A 19,935-nucleotide genomic window follows, 5' to 3' on the forward strand; every position below is an offset into this window, starting at 1 on the left:
ATGCTACAAACGAATGGCATTTGTATCACAACGAGACACCAATTTTTATCAACATGCCATTTTTGGTTTTTAAAATATAGGAACAGTGGGCTTATCTATAAACTCGACATTCAGAAGGATGACCTTCGCTCAAAAGCACAGCGGTGATAAAGATGGATCATGACATTAGCACATCTCTACTGTTCCTAGAACACTATATCATTTGGCATACAGAACAAACATTAACTCGCATACATCAAGAAGACTTCCAGGTCCATGTCAGGTCATTCAGGCACCTGCACTGAGGGTTATCACTTCTTTTAGTTACTACGTGACTACTTAAAAGCACCATTGACCCTGTGAAGTGAGTAAGGGCGTGTTTACAGTTAGCACATATGGTTAATTTAAAACTCTGGTGTGGCTCGACAGCACATACCGAACCCGTGAGTAATTTGAATCGTTACACCCCTAGAACACACCCTTAATAGACAGCAAAAAAATCTTTAAGGGCCTGCAAAAGTATTAGGGTATTGCACTAGCAATGCCAATGTCATGAGTTTCATTCCCAGGGAACTAATACTTGAAAAATGCATACCTTTCATGCACTGTAAGTCACTTTGGTGTCTGCCAAAATGCATAAAAAGTCTTTAAGGTTTTTTCCCCTGCTCATATTTGCAGATTTAACAATGGACAGGTGGGTTTGTTGGTAATTGCATCCTGATCAATAAACAAGCTCTCTGAAAGTGTTTACACTCAAAAGCACTACTAAAATTAGATTAGCTTATGATATGACTTTCATAATGATGATGAACTTTCGTAAAGATACAACAAACTTTCATAATGTATGTAAAGGGTTTGCAGTGGTTGCTAGGATTTGAGAAACATGAGGAAGACTTTGGATGGGCCCATTTAAGTGCATCATTCACAATGTTCCTGTGTGATGTCTATCAAAGTGAGAGGAAAAAAATAAAATAAACACATATCAAAGTTTGAGGTTTGACAATGATTATTTATCATGAATATAACAATACAGTACTTAAAACAAACACACATTCTCTCTCACACACACACACCTATGAACACGCAGATAAGCTCTAGCTGCGGTGCACAATGCTGTCGATGCTCTCCTGAAGCTCTGCCATCTTCTTCAGCACCAGATTCACCTTCTGCTCATCAAACTCCAGACACACAAACTCAGAGCTCTGAAGTAGAGAGAAAGAGAAAGAGAAACTATTTACATTCAGTACAAATGGTGAAACTGAAGTGACCCAAAATCATTTTAAACAACACATTCTGCACTGAGTGTCAACGTGTGATATCAGTACTTCTGCTGACACGCCTGTTACAGAGTCGACCTGCATCAACACAGCGGTGTAAGATTCACTGCATGAAAAACACCTGAAAAGTAGTTTCCACTCAAAGAGAATCAACATCAATCCTCAGAATTCTGAACCTGTTATTTAGAACCAATAAATAGAATGTTTCCATTTGAATGAGAATTTCCAGGAATTCTTGATTCTGATTGGTCAGTCAGCATTCTGTGAACAAGTATGTTTGCACATTGTTGCAGAGCTTCCTATCTCTAATATCACTTGTGCACCAATATTTTAAGTTAAGTTTGTTTAATATAGTATGAATATGGTAGTAGTATGAATGAAATTCGGATGTACTACAGCCGCCATATTGTTATTGTTGCTTCACTGCCATTCATAAATCCTCTCTCGTGGCCTCATGGGATAGTAAAGTGTCCACTGAATGCACACTTCAGAATCTCGGCGGCAACAGGTCATTCTGGGGACTTTTCGGCTACTGTTTTTCAAATACTATGTATTCAGACATACTACTCTTTTTGGTGTACTGTTTTTCACATACTATATTATATTTATATAGTAGGGAAGTATTCAATTTTGGATGCAGTGTATTTAGTGGGTAAACCGTTTACTTAAAGTACATTTAGTCTACAATTCTGGCCTGTGTCCTGATCACCATCATGGTTTGTTTTGTAACTTATACTACATTATCCCTTAATTACAGGGCAGCAAAGAATAGTGTTAAGGCTTTTTTTTTTTTTTTTTGTAAAAAATGATCCAGAAGGGCAGAAGAATGGGACTGACAAGAAGAATGGGAATGATGAAGAATGGGAATGACATCAGATGACATCAGCAGCTGAAGCAGGTCATTATGACATCATCAGACACCAAAGCAGCTCCTGAGCATCGTTTCATTCACACAGAACCAGAGAATAAAACATGAACTAACCTTCAGCTTTAACACTATGTGCTGCAGGTGCCTCCTTCAGGAAAGGCAAATTTCTAAATATTCTACTGTTTAAAAGTTTGGGGTCGGTACGATTTTTTATTGTTTTTGAAAGAAGTCTGCATTACATGTATCGCAATACCTTGCTATTAAAAACTGTACGATTTCACATTTTATCAGTATTAATACTTTAAGAATAACAGCATTCTAATAAGAGCCGTTTTTCATAATTTGCATCAATGTGTGACAGCAGCACATGTGTGTAGAGCTCTGCTTCCACTCCCTGAAGGGACTAAAATATATCCACACAAGTGAGAAAATAAAGTGCGGGACGTGTTTGATCACTAAGATCAATAAGCCCTGAAAAAGAGCTCAAAAGTAGCGCAATTCGCGCTACCGGGCTCAGACAGACCTGAAGAGTGCGCACAAAAAGGCGCCTTTTAGACAGCATGTGATGGCGAATTCAGTTCTTTCATGGATTATTGGGGCTGAATGATCTAAAATATGTAATAATAATAATAATTAAAAAAAGGCATGTCCTGGTGAGTATCCTAGCAAACACAGTTGGGTATGTCATAAGTGAATATAAACAGTCAAGAAATAAATCAGGTGTGTTCCAATGTATTGGATCTATGCGTCAGGTCTTAAAGTGACAGCAGCCTACTAATCCTGCAGCCGTCTGTGTGATTAATGTTAATCAAACAACAAAAGAAAAGAGAAAATCAACCACACTCATAAAAATGATTCTGTGGTGAAGTAAATTTTTGTGATTTTTTAAAATTTACTTATTTTTTTGCTGTTTTTTTTTTTATCATTGCTTTTGTTGTTAAGTAACTTATGATTTTGTGATATATGGAGTTAATTTTCTACTCAAAATGACACATTCACACCCAAAAATGATCTATCGAATGTTACCGTCATTTTTATTTTACTTATCATACTGTCATATTATTTACTTATATATTTAAGTAAAGCATACACTTTAAAAGCATGGTTTATTATAATATTTTTACTTGATAATAACAGGTAAGTTTTAGTTTATTTTACTTAAAATGTGTTGGTGCAAATTGTTATGAGGATGTTATTGTGAAATATTATTATAATTTAAAATAACTGTTTTCAATTGTGATATATTATAAAATATAATTTATTCCTTTGATCAAATCTGAATTTTCAGCATCATTACTCCAGTCTTCAGTGTCACATGATCCTTCAGAAATCATTCTAATATGCTGATTTGATGTGCAAGAAACATTTCTGATTATTATCAATGTTGAAAACGGTTGTGCTGCTTCATATTTCTGTGGAAACTGTAATACATTTTTTTCTGGAATAATAGAAAGTTCAAAAGAACATCCTTTATTTGAAATATATAAATTATAAATGTCTTTACTGTCACTTTTGATCAATTTAATGCATCATTGCTGAATAAAATCTTACTAACTACTACAAAACTTTTGAATGGTAGAATATGTACACGATAACAATTATAATAATTACAGAAATAATTAATTATTCATTATTGTTCATTGTTAATTCTGGTTTGTTCTTAATACATTTTTGACTATTGTAATTTTATGTAACTGGCATTGTAAAAAAAACGTATTAGTACACATAGTACACGACTTTAGATTAATAAGATTAGGAAAAACATGAACCTAGATTAATACATGCAATAAAAGCTGTGTTCATTATTAGGTTACGATACCCAATGCATGAACTAATATTAACAAAAGAAACCTTTGTGAAAAAATTGTGAAGTGCAACTAGGTATTAAACACTGCTGATTGGCTGAAAATACTGCATCTTTGAGTTACAGGGAATAGAAGCAGAAAATGAGGAAAAAGCACTGGGCTGAATCTGACCAGGTAAAAAACGAGAAGGACCCGGACAGACAAAACCCCTTTTGTATGATCACAATAGCCATATCACATAACCTGTAACCACAGCGACAGTGACTAAAGTAAATATAATAAGATCTGAAAGCACAAATGACAAAACAATATTTAATAAACAAGCCCAATTAAGGTGCAAATTCATCTGTGAAATCTAATCAACTGACAGCAGCTGACAAGCACAGACCGCAAAACTGATGGGAGCTTCGCTAGAAAACAGAAACATGATCTGAAATCTCACACTGTGCGATGTGACAGACAACTAGGCAACAGGTCCGTCCTGAAAAATTAAGGGAGTCATTTCAGTTAGAAAATGCAATATGCAATATAATATAATAACTGAACTTTATGTAACCATATTTGCACTCTAAAGCAGGACTGACAATTGTGTTCTGTGGATGTGTTAAAGTCTCGTTCTTTCTTGCTGTCCAAACACAAACACGGGACTGAGATATCTGAAATGATTCGTGGTTTGAATTGATCTCCTGACCCAGAATGAAGAATCTATCTCTTATTAATCTGGTATTATAATCCATTATTAATCTGGTATTTTTTTAAAGCTTGTTTTTCAGATTAATAATCTGAAAAACAAGCCTTGTGCAACATGAGGAATAATATTCTGAGTAATTTACAGTTGGATTGATACCTTTAGGCCAAGCAGTGTTTAATAGAGTTTAATGGATTTGGGTTCAGTTCTGTATTTAAAAAGTACCCTTATTAAAAAGTACCATATTAATAATCTGAAAAACAATCCTTATAAAAAAATACCAGATTAATAATATGAAAAACAAGCCTTATAAAAAAAATACCATATTAATAATCTGAAAAACAAGCCTTATAAAAAAAATACCAGATTATTAATCTGAAAAACAAGCCTTATAAAAAAATACCATATTAACAATATGAAAAACATGCCTTATAAAAAAAATACCATATTAATCATCTGAAAAACAAGCCTTATAAAAAATACCAGATTAATAATCGGAAAAACAAGCCTTACAAAAAAACAAACAAAAAAACAAAAAACAATAATAATCTGAAAAACAAGCCTTGTGCAACATGAGGAATAATATTTTACAGTTAGATTAATACCTTTAGGCCAAGCAGTGTTGTAGTTTAATGGATTTACAGTATTGCATACATTTCAAGTTCCACAATTATTATAAAACTTGAAATGCTAATTCCAAAAACAGAGCCTTGTGCAATAAAGATATTTTTCTGAACATTTTACTATTAGTTTGATATCATAACGTCATATAGTTCAATTGTTTAATTGAATTATAGGGCTAATATATATTTTATTTCATGAAATTGAGCCCTGTGCTATGCAAAGGACATCAGTTTATGCATATCTGAGTTGGTTGACATGAAATGCACAGAGTTTAATGGGTATGAAACCAAATGTCTAACGAAAGTCAAATGTTAACTTCACCGCTGTATCAATCTCCTCCTTTTAGCATCGTTGCGGCCATGATGAGGGACCTTTCTGCTCTCCTGCTGCTCTGAGGAGAACTGAATACCCAACAGTCCCCTATTCTCTGAGCATGAATCATACGACGTGTAATGCATCTCTCTGCACACGGCACCAATGATACGAAACAATTAGAGCACTCAGACAAACGAACGGCTGAAAGCCACTTAGAGCGGAGAGGAGGCTCCTCTTACAGCGCTGAATGTGCATTTAGAAAAAGAGCTGGGCGGTATGACAATATATTTCGTGGCAGCGATATAAAATGTCTATTGTTAGAGATTTTGCTATACCGTATATATCACAGTATGTAAATATATGCGCGTAGCACAGCACTACTGACACTTCAGTGTGATGAAACACATGAATGTATGGAAGCTTGATTCCACCATGAAATAAAATAAAAAAGGTAATTGCGACTTTTCATCTCACAATTCTGACTTTTTTCTCAGAATTTTCTCAGATTATAAACTTAAATTTAAAACTTAAAATAGCGAGTTATAAAGTCAGAATTGTGAGATAAAAAGTCATATTTCAAAAACACTGTTTCGAAGTTAGTCGGACCGACACCAACAACAAACATGTAGCCAATCAGCATTAGGGGGCGTATGACGGTCGAGGAGAGAGAACGAGCAAGAGGGAGATTTGAAGAAAGACTGCAGAACGAGAGATGGGACACAATACAAAAGAGCCCAAAAGAATATCACTGGAATGAAGGTTTATGACTGGGCAAGTGCTTTAGGACCCGCGTTAATATTAGAAAAGCTTTCCAGCGCTGGAGAGAACTAAGTGGGAAGGCCTGAAAACAGACGCGGAGGCCGCTTTGATTCTGCTTCACGCGTGAGTAACACTGGGTTTGAGTGTCATTGATAGTCTGGAGCTGCTGTGCTGTTGGAGACTAACAATGAACTCTTGTTTGGATTTACTATTGTGTACTGTATGTTGGTGATTTTAATATTCATGTAGATAATAAAAAAGACGCATTAGGATTGGCATTTGCAGATATTCTAAACTCTATTGGTGTTAGACAACATGTGTCAGGACCCACTCATTGTCGTAATCATACTTTAGATCTAATATTGTCACATGGAATCGATATTGATGCTGTTGAAATTCTGCAGCAGAGTGACGACATCTCAGATCATTATCTAGTCTCGTGTATACTACATTTAGTCAAGGCGGCTAAACTGCCTCCATGCCATAAATATGGTAGAACCATCACTTCTACCACTAAAGATTGCTTTATAAATAATCTTCCTGATCATTTTCATCGCCTTAGCATACCAGACAGCTTAGAAGACCTCGATGTTGCAACAGAAACTATTGCCTCTGTCTTTTCCAGCACATTAGACTCAGTTGCTCCTTTGCGTTTAAAAAAGATTAAGGAAATTAATCCAATGCCATGGTACAATGAGCACACTCGGGCACTAAAGTTAGCAGCCAGAAAAATGGAGCGCAGCTGGAAGAAATCAAAACTAGAAGTATTTCGTTTTTCGTGGAGAGAGAGAATGATTGAGTACAGAAAGGCCTTAAAATCTGCTAGATCTGCCTATTTTTCAAAACTCTTAGAAGAAAATAAACACAACCCTAGGTATTTATTTGATACAGTGGCTAAATTAACAAGAAATAAAGCTTCAACTTCTGATGTTTCCAAAGAGCACAGCAGTAATGACTTTATGAACTTCTTTACTTGCAAGATTGATAATATTAGAGAAAAAATAATAACCATGCAACCGTCTACTACTCCTGCTTTAGGAGAGGAAGAATTGTCTAAACTTGTTAAATCATCAAAATCAACAACATGTATGTTAGACCCTATACCGACTAAGCTATTGAAAGAAATGCTTCCAGAGGTCATAGACCCTCTTCTCAATATCGTCAATTCATCTTTATCATTAGGATACGTACCAAAAACTTTTAAGCTGGCTATTATTAAACCTCTTATTAAAAAAACACAACTTGATCCTAGAGAATTAGTCAATTACAGGCCGATCTCAAATCTCACTTTTCTGTCAAAAATACTAGAAAAGGCAGTATCATCACAGCTATGTTCCTTTTTAGAAAGAAATGGTATCTGTGAGGATTTCCAGTCAGGATTTAGACCGTACCATAGTACTGAGACTGCTCTCATTAGAGTTACTAATGATTTGCTCTTATCATCAGATCGTGGTTGTATCTCTCTATTAGTGTTACTGGATCTTAGTGCTGCATTTGACACTATTGATCACAATATTCTTTTAAAAAGACTCGAAAATTATGTTGGCATTAGTGGAATTGCATTGTCATGGTTAAAATCATACTTATCTGACCGTTATCAGTTTGTAGTAGTAAACGAAGACATGTCATATCGATCACAAGTTCAATATGGAGTACCACAAGGCTCAGTACTAGGACCGTTGCTGTTCACTCTGTACATGCTACCCTTGGGAGATATCATTAGGAAGCATGGCGTTAGTTTTCACTGTTACGCTGATGATACTCAGCTCTATATTTCTTCGCGCCCTGACGAAACTTACCAATTCACAAAATTAATGGAATGCATAGCTGATATAAAAAAATTGGATGACCAGTAATTTCCTACTACTAAATTCAGAAAAAACAGAGATTCTAATTTTTGGACCAAAAACTTCTTCACGTAATAACCTAGAATATTGTCTAACACTTGATGGCTGCTCTGTTAAGTCTTCGTCGTCAGTTAGGAACCTGGGTGTGCTCTTTGATACCAATCTTTCATTTGAAGGCCATGTTTCTAGCATCTGTAAAACCGCATTCTTCCATCTTAAAAATATATCTAAACTACGACATATGCTATCACTGAAAAATGCAGAACAGTTAGTTCATGCGTTCATGACCTCAAGGCTAGATTACTGTAATGCTCTACTGGGTGGTTGTTCTGCTCGCCTGATAAATAAACTACAGCTCGTACAAAATGCAGCAGCTAGAGTTCTTACTAGAACCAGGAAGTATGACCATATTAGCCCAGTTCTGTCAACACTGCATTGGCTTCCTGTTAAACATCGTATAGATTTTAAAATCTTGCTAATTACTTACAAAGCACTAAATGGTTTAGCTCCCCAGTACCTGAGCGAGCTCCTAATTCATTATAGTCCTTCACGTCTATTGCGATCTCAGAATTCAGGCCAGCTGATAATACCTAGAATATCAAAATCAACTGCAGGTGGTAGATCCTTCTCCTATTTGGCACCTAAACTCTGGAACAATCTTCCTAGCATTGTTCGGGAAGCAGACACACTCTGTCAGTTTAAATATAGACTAAAAACGCATCTTTTTAACCTGGCATACACGTAACACATTACCAATTTATATTTTCAAATCCATTAAAGGATTATTAGGCTGCATAAATTAGGTCAGCCGGAACCGGGAACACTTCCTATAACACCTGATGTACTCGTTACATCAGAAGAAGAATGGCATCTACGCTAATATTAGTCTTTCTGTTTATCCCGAGGTTCACCGTAGTCAACCGGATCCGGGCCGTATCCAGGTGAGACCAAGGACCTGCGCCTTGACACGACCACAACGCAGCCCTGACGTATCAGCAGAGATTGAGTCAACTAGATCTTCCACTGTGAGGGCCTCATCGACACGACAGCCACGACACAGTTCCTCAACAACCGTCCATACCGGCGTGATGAATACGATCCTCAATTGGATGGAACTGAAATAAATACTTTTAATGTTGCGATCCTATTGGACTTATGATAGCAACCTGAATTGTAACAAAGCACTGTTGGCCAGAGGAGAACTGGCACCCCGACTAAGCCTGGTTTCTCCCAAGGTTTTTTTCTCCATTTTAACACCAATTTGCCACTTGTCTGCCACCTAATGTCACCTGATGGAGTTTGGGTTCCTTGCCGCTGTCGCCTCTGGCTTGCTTAGTTGGGGACACTTGACTTGACATTTGATTTCAACAGTGCTTTGATCTGCCTGCATTGACACTATTCTTTAAGAGCTGCTGTGCAGCCAAACAATGTACCAGTTATCAATGTAAAGCTGCTTTGACACAATCTACATTGTAAAAAGCGCTATATAAATAAAGGTGACTTGACTTGACTTGTTCATTTTTTGTGCTTCGTTCATCTGCGCTTTATTTTTCATGAAGCATTATTTTGTTGTGCGTCAGCTGTGATAAACAGACATCCACTCTCGTATTGCGCGTGTAACAGTGGCCAGATAGTGAGAGCTGTGCAGGTAAACCACTGCGCATTGACGACCTCTAGAGAATGAGGTGTTTAGCGTCACTGTTAGTGCACTCAACTGCATTCCAGCAGCAATTGGGGTCCGAGACCAACTCGGCGCAGGGTGGTGAGTGTGAGTTTTGGAGGTGGAGCAATGAAGAGAGGGATGTGTTTGTTTGGGTTGATTTCAAATATCAACAATGTCCAACAGCGTTTTTGAAATATGGATTAACCCACCTTTAAATAAACCTACTGTATCTGAAAAACCTAATTTGTTTAATTCATATTTTTGTTATAGTCTATTGTATATGCCCTATTGTTTGTAATTAGCTTCTCTGTACTTATTTTTAATAACAAAAACATAATAAAAAATATGTTGTGACATATATTGTAGTTATTGTGAAATAAATTGCTCATATCATGAAATAAGATCTTGGTCATAACGCCCACTGCTAAAATAAATAAAAAGAATAAGAAATCAAACAGAAAAAAGAAGGCTGTTATTTTCGTCTCGCCCCACTGAGGTTAAATGATAACACACAGCAGATCTTACGGATAAGCATCTAAAATTTGCAAACGAAAGAACCCCGAATGAACTTCATAGGAAAGAGATGATGATGAACGGAAAGACTTAATGGCAGAGTAATGAGGGCTAATGTCACTAATGGCTCTCTGTTTCCTGTAACTCAGACCTCTTGATATCACGGGAAATAAAGACATGGATTAGAGCTCCTCATGCAGTTCAGGAACATATTGATGAGTCTGAACGGTAAAAAAGGGCTACACACTTTGTTTATCAGTGTGTTTCTGTAAAAAACAGAGTTTATGATAAGACGGCCAATGTGATATCGATTAACAAAATTCATAAATTGGTTACAATATATATATATATATATATATATATATATAATAAACAAAAGTATATAAATGTAACAAAATGTATTTATATTATTAAAGGTGCACTATGTAGTTTTTCAAAACAAAGGCGTAGCTTGATGACGCCAAGTTTGAGCGCGGAATCTTGGGACATGTGGTCTTCACCTCACAGCCGGTGGAAATAAATCGGGATATGACTTGGGCAGAAATCATGTTCAGGGATGCGATTGTTAACGTTACTGTAGTATGAAGCAGAGCAGGACCGAGTGTTGTGGGAGCTGAACGAGGACGCTGGAGCGATTGCGCAACACACGCTTCACGAGCAGCGAGACTTTTATTATGCCACAGTCGCCGGCGCTGCTTCCGCTTTTCCGGTCATGAGTATGAGGTAACGCAGCTCTGTTTATCATATTAGATACATTTGAGTGTGTTGAAAATGATGTTATGATGTTACTCTGTGCGTTCGCTCGGTGGCTGCTATGAGACACTTTTTGCACACTGCAGTAAGATAGATCGATTTTAGAATATCATTAAATGCTAGATGGCTTGTGTTGATAAATGGCATGCAATTAATTTTAAAACATATTGTATGATGGAGAAAATTCTGTATTACGTTACTAAAAATAAAGCTGTATCTGATTATGCTATGTTAGCTACATGACAAAATAGTGTTTTTTTATGGTAAAGCATGGTAATCACAAAAAAAAAAAAAAAAAAAAAAATCAAGAAAATTAGACTAAACGTGTTGAGCTATATAACAACAATTAGTTTTCTGTCTATAAATGTAACCAAACAGTTGTTCCCTTGTCTGATAAAACATCTAAATATTAAAGCGTCTTTGGTGTTTCCATGGTTTCTACAAAATAAAACCGGAAACCGAGGGTAATGCGGGTATGACGCAATTGACAGGCGACTCACCACACGTCCCGGAGCCTTGGTTAAAATTGCAATTTTCTCACGATTTACAAATAGTTGGAAACATTTGGGATATTGTAAGTACTGAACAAAATATATAACACTGGCTATGGTTTTGGTTTTGGGATATTTTACTGCAAAAATTTTACATATTGCACCTTTAATACTTAATTAATAATCAAACTCCAAGGGGGTAAAGACAATACATTTAGAGTGTTTTTCCACTTACACAGCAGTACTATCTTTTCATAATTATTAATTTATGCTTTCCATAGGTATTCAATGTAGTTTCAGGAAGACTGTCATGGAAAGCAGAACTAGTTCACAGCTGTGCAGTTACAGAAGATTATTCAAAACCTCTGAATATCTGTCAATCAACAAGGGTTTAACCGTGCCATGGTATAATTTTAATATAAATATGCTAAATACAACTTTGCTTCTGGTAAGAAATCTTCTTGGCAGCAACTTTTCTCATTTCACCTGCAATTTGCTTATACAACACTTGTCTGGCAGGTACAGTAGTTAATGCACATGCAACAACATGCAATGCTGTTGATACTATTCATTTGTTTAAAGATCATAAAAACAACATGATCTTTGCTCATTCACTGATGCAAAATCATTTCACTACAGTATGCTATTTGTTAACATCTCTTAATTTAAAATCTTAAAATACTCTCAGTATTATTTTAGCTCAAGCGGTCTCAACTTTAACTGAGGCTTACGGATGTTAAACTGCACACATACTTTTCTCCACATACATCTTTGAACAAGCACCCAACATGCCACAACTACCTACCAATTTGAAACCCCAGAGAGTGGTGTGACTTCATTTTTTCGGGACATGTCTGCACATATTCATAGGTGTGTGTGTGTGTGCGGTTATACCAGTAAAAAGCATAGCATGCAAAAGTCAGTGAAAAAAAATCTCTTTTGTGCTTTTAAAACACTTTTGTTTGGAGATCCATCCAACTTCCATGACCTGAACCCTCATTTCTCCAGTTCAGTTCTCACCTCTCCGGTGCGGCCGAGCTCTAACTCCACCAGTGCCACAGGGCTGTTGGACACCTGCCCCCTGCTGGCTGATGTGTGCAGGTCCACTCTCCACTTCAGGCCCCTGAGGCCGGGTTCCCAGCGACTCTGAGCCAAAAGACTCTCTCGCACCCGCGTCCGGTGGGTCTTCCAGAAGCGTGCCAGAGCGGCCGCCTGCTCTGGAGTCACGCCACCTCCACCCTGCTTACGCGTCTGCGCCGTGAGAAAAGCTTCGAGCTGCGTCTGATCCATGTCTGCTGATGCGATGGACTGAAGGAAGGACAGAAAGATCAGTTTAAGGGTGTAGTATGGGATAAATGCTGATATTTGCCATTTTAATGATTAGCGTTGGCTGACAAGTTTTACTGTTTGGCTGATAAGTGTCAGAAGACGACTTTTATTTTGACAGCACTGAGAACGCAGATGCACAGGAGCTCTCATTCTCCATCTTCATTTTTTATAAACAGGCACTGTTTAATACAAACACAATTTCTCCCCTCACAAATGCTTAATTTGGATTAAATAAATACATTTTACACCAAAAAAAATCTTTATTTTTAGTTAATTGGCTTAGTGAAAACATTTTGAATAGTAATGATCATTTACTTACTTATTCAGCATTTTTAGGAAGAATTTTCATTTTATATACCTGTCAATGAGTATATGATGGTAATCAATGCCATTTCCTCAGAACTTATACATTTGCTAGGAAATAATATAGATGAAAAGCCAAACTAAGATCTTAGTCTTAAACTGAAAGGTAACAATTTAAAAGACAAAAAAAATGTAATAATAATTATACTTGAGACTGAAATGCCAAATTTCCACTGTTCCTTTAGCTATTGGATTTTGGAGATCACAATTTCAAGATGTCAATTGGAAAGAGACCTTTAAAATCTCCAGACAATTTTGTATCACCAATAAGATTAGGGAGGTGTCACTTAAGATTGTTCATTGTATTTATCCTGTAAAACAAGTAATTGCAAAGTTTTGTAAAGATATTGACCTGAAATGTGTTTTCTGTAAAGAGGGAACTGAGAGTATTGTCCATTTATTTTATGATTGTATTTATACAAAATTATTTTGGTGTGATCTGGCTTTTTTTGTGAAAAATAGTACTAACATTGAACTCAAAGTAAAAGATGTTTTTTATGATAATACTGGTGACTTCAAAATTTGGTATATTGTGAATCTACTCATTATATATGGAAACGTCTTTATCCACAAATGTAAATGAGGAGGGAAAAAAACTAATTTTACTCATTTTAAAATAGAAATAGGTCACTACTTTTATACATTAAAGGAAACAAGATAATAAAGCGAAAAAACTAAATTATTTTAAAGCCTTAAATCTATTCTTTAAATAATTTGTAACTTTTGTACTTATTTATAGACATGTGAATTACCTTCGGCTTTCTCTTCTTTTCTTTCTTCTTTTTTTTTTTTAATATTTGTTTATCATAACATTTGATTTGATGTAATTAATATGACATTGCCCTTATATGTTCATTGTTCAAAAGATTGTTCCTCTGGTAAAAACAGAGCTTGGGAAAGACTTTGGGTAAATTGTTGCTGTGATTCCTGCTTGTGTTGTATTATATTGTGGTTGATACTGTAAATTGTTTTTTTATTTGTTGCTGCTTCTTGGCAAAGTCAGTCTTTTAAAAGTGATTTTTTAATCTCACTGAGTTTTTTTTTTTAAACTGGTTAAATATAGGAAAATGAATGAATGAATGAAAGAATGAATGAATTTTGTCTACAAAATTAGAATAGTAAACAGAACTGTTAAAGAAAGCGAACGGTATATGAAAAGTATTATAAGAGTTTGCTTTTCTATTATTAGTAATAATAATATTTTTTAACTTTCAACTATTTCTTTATTTTAAAAAAACGATGTATTAGGATTACAGAATAAAAACTTTCTAAAGTATAAATCTGTTTGTTTTACATATATATTTCTTATCAAAATATTTTTGCATATTGATATATTTTCCAATTATTTTTAATTCAAACAAATCCATATCGTCGATCACTAATCTGTAGTATACACTAAATACTACCTACTATTAAAAATAAGCAAAACAGAACGAATTATGTAATGATAAACGTTCAGTAAGTGACATCTAATGGCTGACAACTACCACTGGTGATGCAAGACATCTGCTGCTCTCTAGCGGTAGACAGATAACAGTTCAATCCACACCTGTATTTAGCTTTAAAGAATACAAAATCTCTATGAAATGTTTGCGTTTGTATTTTACTGCAGAAACAGCAATACACGTCCTGCTGTCATGTAAACTCTTATAGAGAGTGGCGGAAGAGGAGAGAGTACCTTCAGAAGCGACCTCATCTTGTCATGTAGCGCGCGGAACTCGTCCTGCGTCATCTCGGCGTAGAGCTCATTCTTCAAAAACTCTTCTGTGATTTCTGTATTACCGTAATAAAGTCTCTGAGTGATTCCGTTCAACAAAGCGCTCACACATCTCTGGCTGTCCGCGTCAGCCATATTGGATGTTGACAGTGTGTCATGTGATCCGCGTCACGCGCAGCACGACTTCCTTCACTGCGCGTTCACTTCCGGTATTTAATATAAACATAGATTATAAATATAATATGTTATTTAGATATGTTATGTATCGTTTTCTAAATTATTATTTTTTTAATTCGAATGGGTTATATAAAAATAACCCATTGACAACCCTAGTTTTTAACAGTACGAATTTTATCAAGTAGCAATTGTCAGTTCTTCCAACAGATCAACCCAAGGAAAATACTGAAAGAAGCTATAAATATGTATGGCCCTACTGCAGGATATATCTATTTAAACTGGAAATGTTACTGTGAATGTGTGTGTTTCTCCTCAGAACTTTCAAAATCTGAAAAAAGGCACATGCAATCAACCTGTCTCATCCCTCATCAGTATTAATTGTGGGATGAATCAACAGCACAAGTGCAGAAAGAAAGTACATTTTGAGTATTCTAGTTTTTAATATTTTTTTAATAATAAAGTGAAAGTATAAAATGCAAGGAAAAGAGACAGTTTCATAAAAGTTTAGATAAAAATGTAACTGCCATATTTAAAAAAAACATTACAGCAATAAAATAAAGTGTCTTAATGCACAAACATTCAGAGTGTTTAAAGACATTTTTTTAAAGAATCTTTAGACATTTAAACTCACACAGGTGATGCCACCATCGTCACCCCTTTGACCCCAATTACCCTTAAATCAAAGGTAGTGGATATTCTTCTAAAAACACTCAGCAAAATACTTTGAGGGAACAACAGAGCGGCACTCATTCACCAACAACATCTCCAAGCTGTAACACACAGAAGACAGTCACATTCAGGCCTGATTTAACTTCTTACGCCCGTTATGTCTGACATATAATAAATATTTACTCTATGTTTGTCATATGTACAAACACACTAGTAATCACAGTATTCTAGTTGAACTTCTGTCAGTTCAAACACCTTATTACTTCAATATGTCACAACACTATGGCTAAAATAATATGTTTATGATCGTATGTCATTGACAACATAAACAAACAGCTTATTCAATAAGCAAAAGAATCTCAAAATGTACTAATATATTACTATATACTTACCTTTATTAAAATTTTGTGTTAGCATGTATTGACATAGTAAAATTCTAAAGACATAAAAATTATATTCAACTTACATCTTCTTCATATCAGAGGGGTTGAATTTAGGTTTAGGTGGCCTGTTACAAAAGAAGACAGAGTCATGAATGTTATATTTAGTGTAAATACATTTCATTACGGTTTCAATGTCTTTAATTTTCTAACCATTTATTGAGGTGCAAGCACATTTGTGTGTTAATATAGTACGTGTATATGTTAATGTATACATTAATGTGTTAATATAAGAACTACCATGAAGCAAATAATTTTTTCCTCTTTTGAATTAAAATTTAAAAACACACTTTGTATCTAAATATAATTGTAAGCATGTTTGTGTGTTTTGAAAATAAGTATTTGAGCTCTTTTGTACTTACATACTGTTCATCAGGGTCTTCAGGCAGGCAATGTCATTTGTGATGTCATCATCTATTAAAGCTTTGGTAGAAAAAAAGGTAAAAGTTCATATTGAATTGTATCTTTATTTAGTTCATATTACTAAGCATTCACATAATTTGGGTATATCTGGCTTGTGATAAAACAACAACAACAACAACAAAACATTTGATATGGCATGTTTTCCTTCAAACTTACCAGAGCATTTCATGTTGCAAATATTGAGCGAAGGCACCGTGCCAGAATCACAGGCCCACTGATCACTGAGCTGAAACACTCCATACAGGCGCCAGACGGTGGGCCTCTTTGGCTCCTTCTCCTCAAACATGGGACCATTGGGTTTGGGAAAAAAAGGAATGTGACGGCGGCCTCTTTGGGGGTTTGAGGGATTCTTTGGGGTGGGCCTTGAAGGGGAGACTGTGACGGGTCTTGGGATGGATTTTGTGGTTGGACTCGTGTTGGCGCTTGAGGTTGAGCCTGTGGTAGGTCTTGTGGTGGGGCTTGTAGTGGACCCTGTACTGGAGCTTGAGGTTGAGCCTGTGGTGGGGCTGGAGGTTGAGCCTGTGGTGGGGCTTGTGGTTGAGCCTGTAGTGGAGCCTGTAGTGGAGCTTGAGGTTGAGACTGTGGTGGAGCCTGTGGTGGAGCTTGAGGTTGAGCCTGTGGTGGGGCTTGTGGTTGAGCCTGTAGTGGAGCTTGAGGTTGAGCCTGTGGTGGGGCTTGTGGTTGAGCCTGTGGTGGGGCTTGAGGTTGAGCCTGTGGTGGGGCTTGAGGTTGAGCCTGTGGTGGGGCTTGTGGTTGAGCCTGTAGTGGAGCCTGTAGTGGAGCTTGAGGTTGAGACTGTGGTGGGGCTTGAGGTTGAGCCTGTGGTGGGGCTTGAGGTTGAGACTGTGGTGGGGCTTGAGGTTGAACCTGTGGTGGGGCTTGAGGTTGAGCCTGTGGTGGAGCTCGTGGTGGGGCTTGTAGTGGAGCCTGTGGTGGGGCTTGAGGTTGAGACTGTGGTGGGGCTTGGGGTTGAGCCTGTGGTGGGGTTTGAGGTTGAGCCTGTAGTGGAGCTTGTAGTGGAGCCTGTGGTGGATCTTGAGGTGGAGCCTGTGGTGGGGCTTGAGGTTGAACCTGTGGTGGGGCTTAAGGTTGAGCCTGTGGTGGGGCTTGAGGTTGAGCCTGTGGTGGAGCTTGTGGTGGGGCTTGTAGTAGAGCCTGTGGTGGGATTTGAGGTTAAGCCTGTAGTGGAGCCTGTGGTGGAGCTTGAGGTTGAGCCTGTAGTGGGGATAGAGGTTGAGTCTGTGGTGGGGCTTGTGGTTGAGACTGTAGTGGAGCTTGAGGTTGAGACTGTGGTGGGGCTTGAGGTTGAACCTGTGGTGGGGCTTGAGGTTGAGCCTGTGGTGGAGCTCGTGGTGGGGCTTGTAGTGGAGCCTGTGGTGGGGCTTGAGGTTGAGACTGTGGTGGGGCTTGAGGTTGAGCCTGTGGTGGGGTTTGAGGTTGAGCCTGTAGTGGAGCTTGTAGTTGAGCCTGTGGTGGATCTTGAGGTTGAGCCTGTGGTGGGGCTTGAGGTTGAGCCTGTGGTGGAGCTTGTGGTGGGGCTTGTAGTAGAGCCTGTGGTGGGATTTGAGGTTAAGCCTGTAGTGGAGCCTGTGGTGGAGCTTGAGGTTGAGCCTGTAGTGGAGCCTGTGGTGGGGCTTGACGTTGAGCCTGTGGTGGGGCTTGTGGTTGATCCTGTAGTGGAGCTTGAGGTTGAACCTGTGGTGGGGCTTGAGGTTGAGCCTGTGGTGGAGCCTGCGGTGGAGCTTGAGGTTGAGCCTGTGGTAGGGCTTGTGGTGGGGCTTGTAGTGGAGTCTGTGGTTGAGCCTGTGCTGGGGCTCGAGATTGAGCCTGTAGTGAAGACTGTAGTGGGGCTTAAGGTTGAGCCTGTGGTGGGGCTTGAAGTTGAGCCTGTGGTGGGGTTTGAGGTTGAGCTTGTGGTGGGGCTTGAGGTTGAGCCTGTGGTGGGGTTTGTGGTTGAGCCTGTAGTGGAGCCTGTGGTGGAGCTTAAGGTTGAGCCTGTGGTGGGGCTTGAGGTTGAGACTGTGGTGGGGCTTGAAGTTGAACCTGTTGTGGGGCTTGAGGTTGAGCCTATGGTGGGGCTTGTGGTTGAGCTTGTAGTGGAGCCTGTGGTGGAGCTTGAGGTTGAGCCTGTGGTGGGGCTTGTGGTAGAGCCAGTGGTGGGTCTTGTGGTGGAGCCTGTAGTGAAGCCTGTGGTGTAGCTTGAGGTTGAGCCAGTGGTGGGTCTTGTGGTGGAGCCTGTGGTGGGACTTGTGGTGGAGCCTGTGGTGGGTCTTGTGGTGGAGCCTGTGGTGGTACTTGTGGTGGAGCCTGTGGTGGGTATTGTGGTAGGTCTTGTGGTGGAGCCTGTGGTGGGACTTGTGGTGGTACTTGTGGTGGAGCCTGTGGTGGGTATTGTGGTAGGTCTTGAGGTGGAGCCTGTGGTGGGACTTGTGGTAGGTCTTGTGGTGGAGCCTGTGGTGGTACTTGTGGTGGAGCCTGTGGTGGGTCTTGTGGTAGGTCTTGAGGTGGAGCCTGTGGTGGGACTTGTGGTGGAGCCAGTGGTGGGACTTAATGTAGGCTTTGAGGTACTTAAGGTGGAGCTGAAGGTGGCCCTTGAGGTGGTGCTTGAAGTGAAACTTGATGTAGGCTTTAAGGTAGACTGAGGTAGGGTGTCATCTGGCTTGTCCTCAGTGATGGTTTTAATAAAGTTGGTGTTGAAGGCCGAGGCACTGGCCTTGCAGACAACTGCCTCAGAAAGAAAGAAACATATGGAAGAAGGTAAAGAACCTCTTAGAAGACATCATGTGACACGGAAATATGGCATGTGAAGACTGAGCAAGAAAAAAAGGAATTTGAAATAAAAGTAACTCACATCTAGCAACAAGATCTTTCACGTCCAATTTTTCTCCTGTGACCTTAATCTCCTGAAGCTGAGCAGCCTCCAGCTTGGCCTTCAGCTCACATTTACTCAGAATCCGTCCCTCACTTGCATTGAACACCAACAGAACCAGAGCCAATGCCGCCAACATCTTAACTGAGAGAATGCTCATCTCTCTCTGCTTGGATATCTGGGAGATTAAACACAGGAAAGTGAAAGCAGAGATAAATATAAACATTTTGTTAGGCCTCTCATACCTTTTTGCTGAAGTACATCTATAAGTCGGCATGTATTTTGCAATATTCACTTATATTTACTGAAAATTCACCTTGTTAATATGATTGTATAGCAAGCTTCTTTTGATGCTTTTTCTTGTAA

At 38.2% G+C, this 19,935-nt stretch overlaps 2 protein-coding genes across 2 annotated transcripts; both read right to left on the minus strand.

The window, feature by feature from the left end:
* Positions 1-967: 967 nt before the first annotated feature.
* commd1 (copper metabolism (Murr1) domain containing 1) lies at positions 968-15,170 on the minus strand. Its single transcript, XM_051906912.1, has 3 exons — positions 14,953-15,170; positions 12,603-12,890; positions 968-1,181 (listed from the first exon to the last, which is right to left on the minus strand). The coding sequence occupies exons 1-3, from the start codon at positions 15,124-15,126 to the stop codon at positions 1,074-1,076; spliced, it is 570 nt and encodes a 189-aa protein (XP_051762872.1). The 5' UTR covers positions 15,127-15,170; the 3' UTR covers positions 968-1,073.
* Positions 15,171-16,768: 1,598 nt separating this feature from the next.
* LOC127512246 (mucin-5AC-like) lies at positions 16,769-19,708 on the minus strand. Its single transcript, XM_051892974.1, has 3 exons — positions 19,552-19,708; positions 16,908-18,659; positions 16,769-16,791 (listed from the first exon to the last, which is right to left on the minus strand). Exons 1-3 carry the CDS (start codon positions 19,706-19,708, stop codon positions 16,769-16,771), a joined length of 1,932 nt encoding a protein of 643 aa, XP_051748934.1.
* Positions 19,709-19,935: the final 227 nt, after the last annotated feature.

This window comes from Ctenopharyngodon idella, chromosome 1 (genome assembly GCF_019924925.1).
Source record: "Ctenopharyngodon idella isolate HZGC_01 chromosome 1, HZGC01, whole genome shotgun sequence".
In the NCBI taxonomy this organism is placed as follows: domain Eukaryota; kingdom Metazoa; phylum Chordata; class Actinopteri; order Cypriniformes; family Xenocyprididae; genus Ctenopharyngodon; species Ctenopharyngodon idella.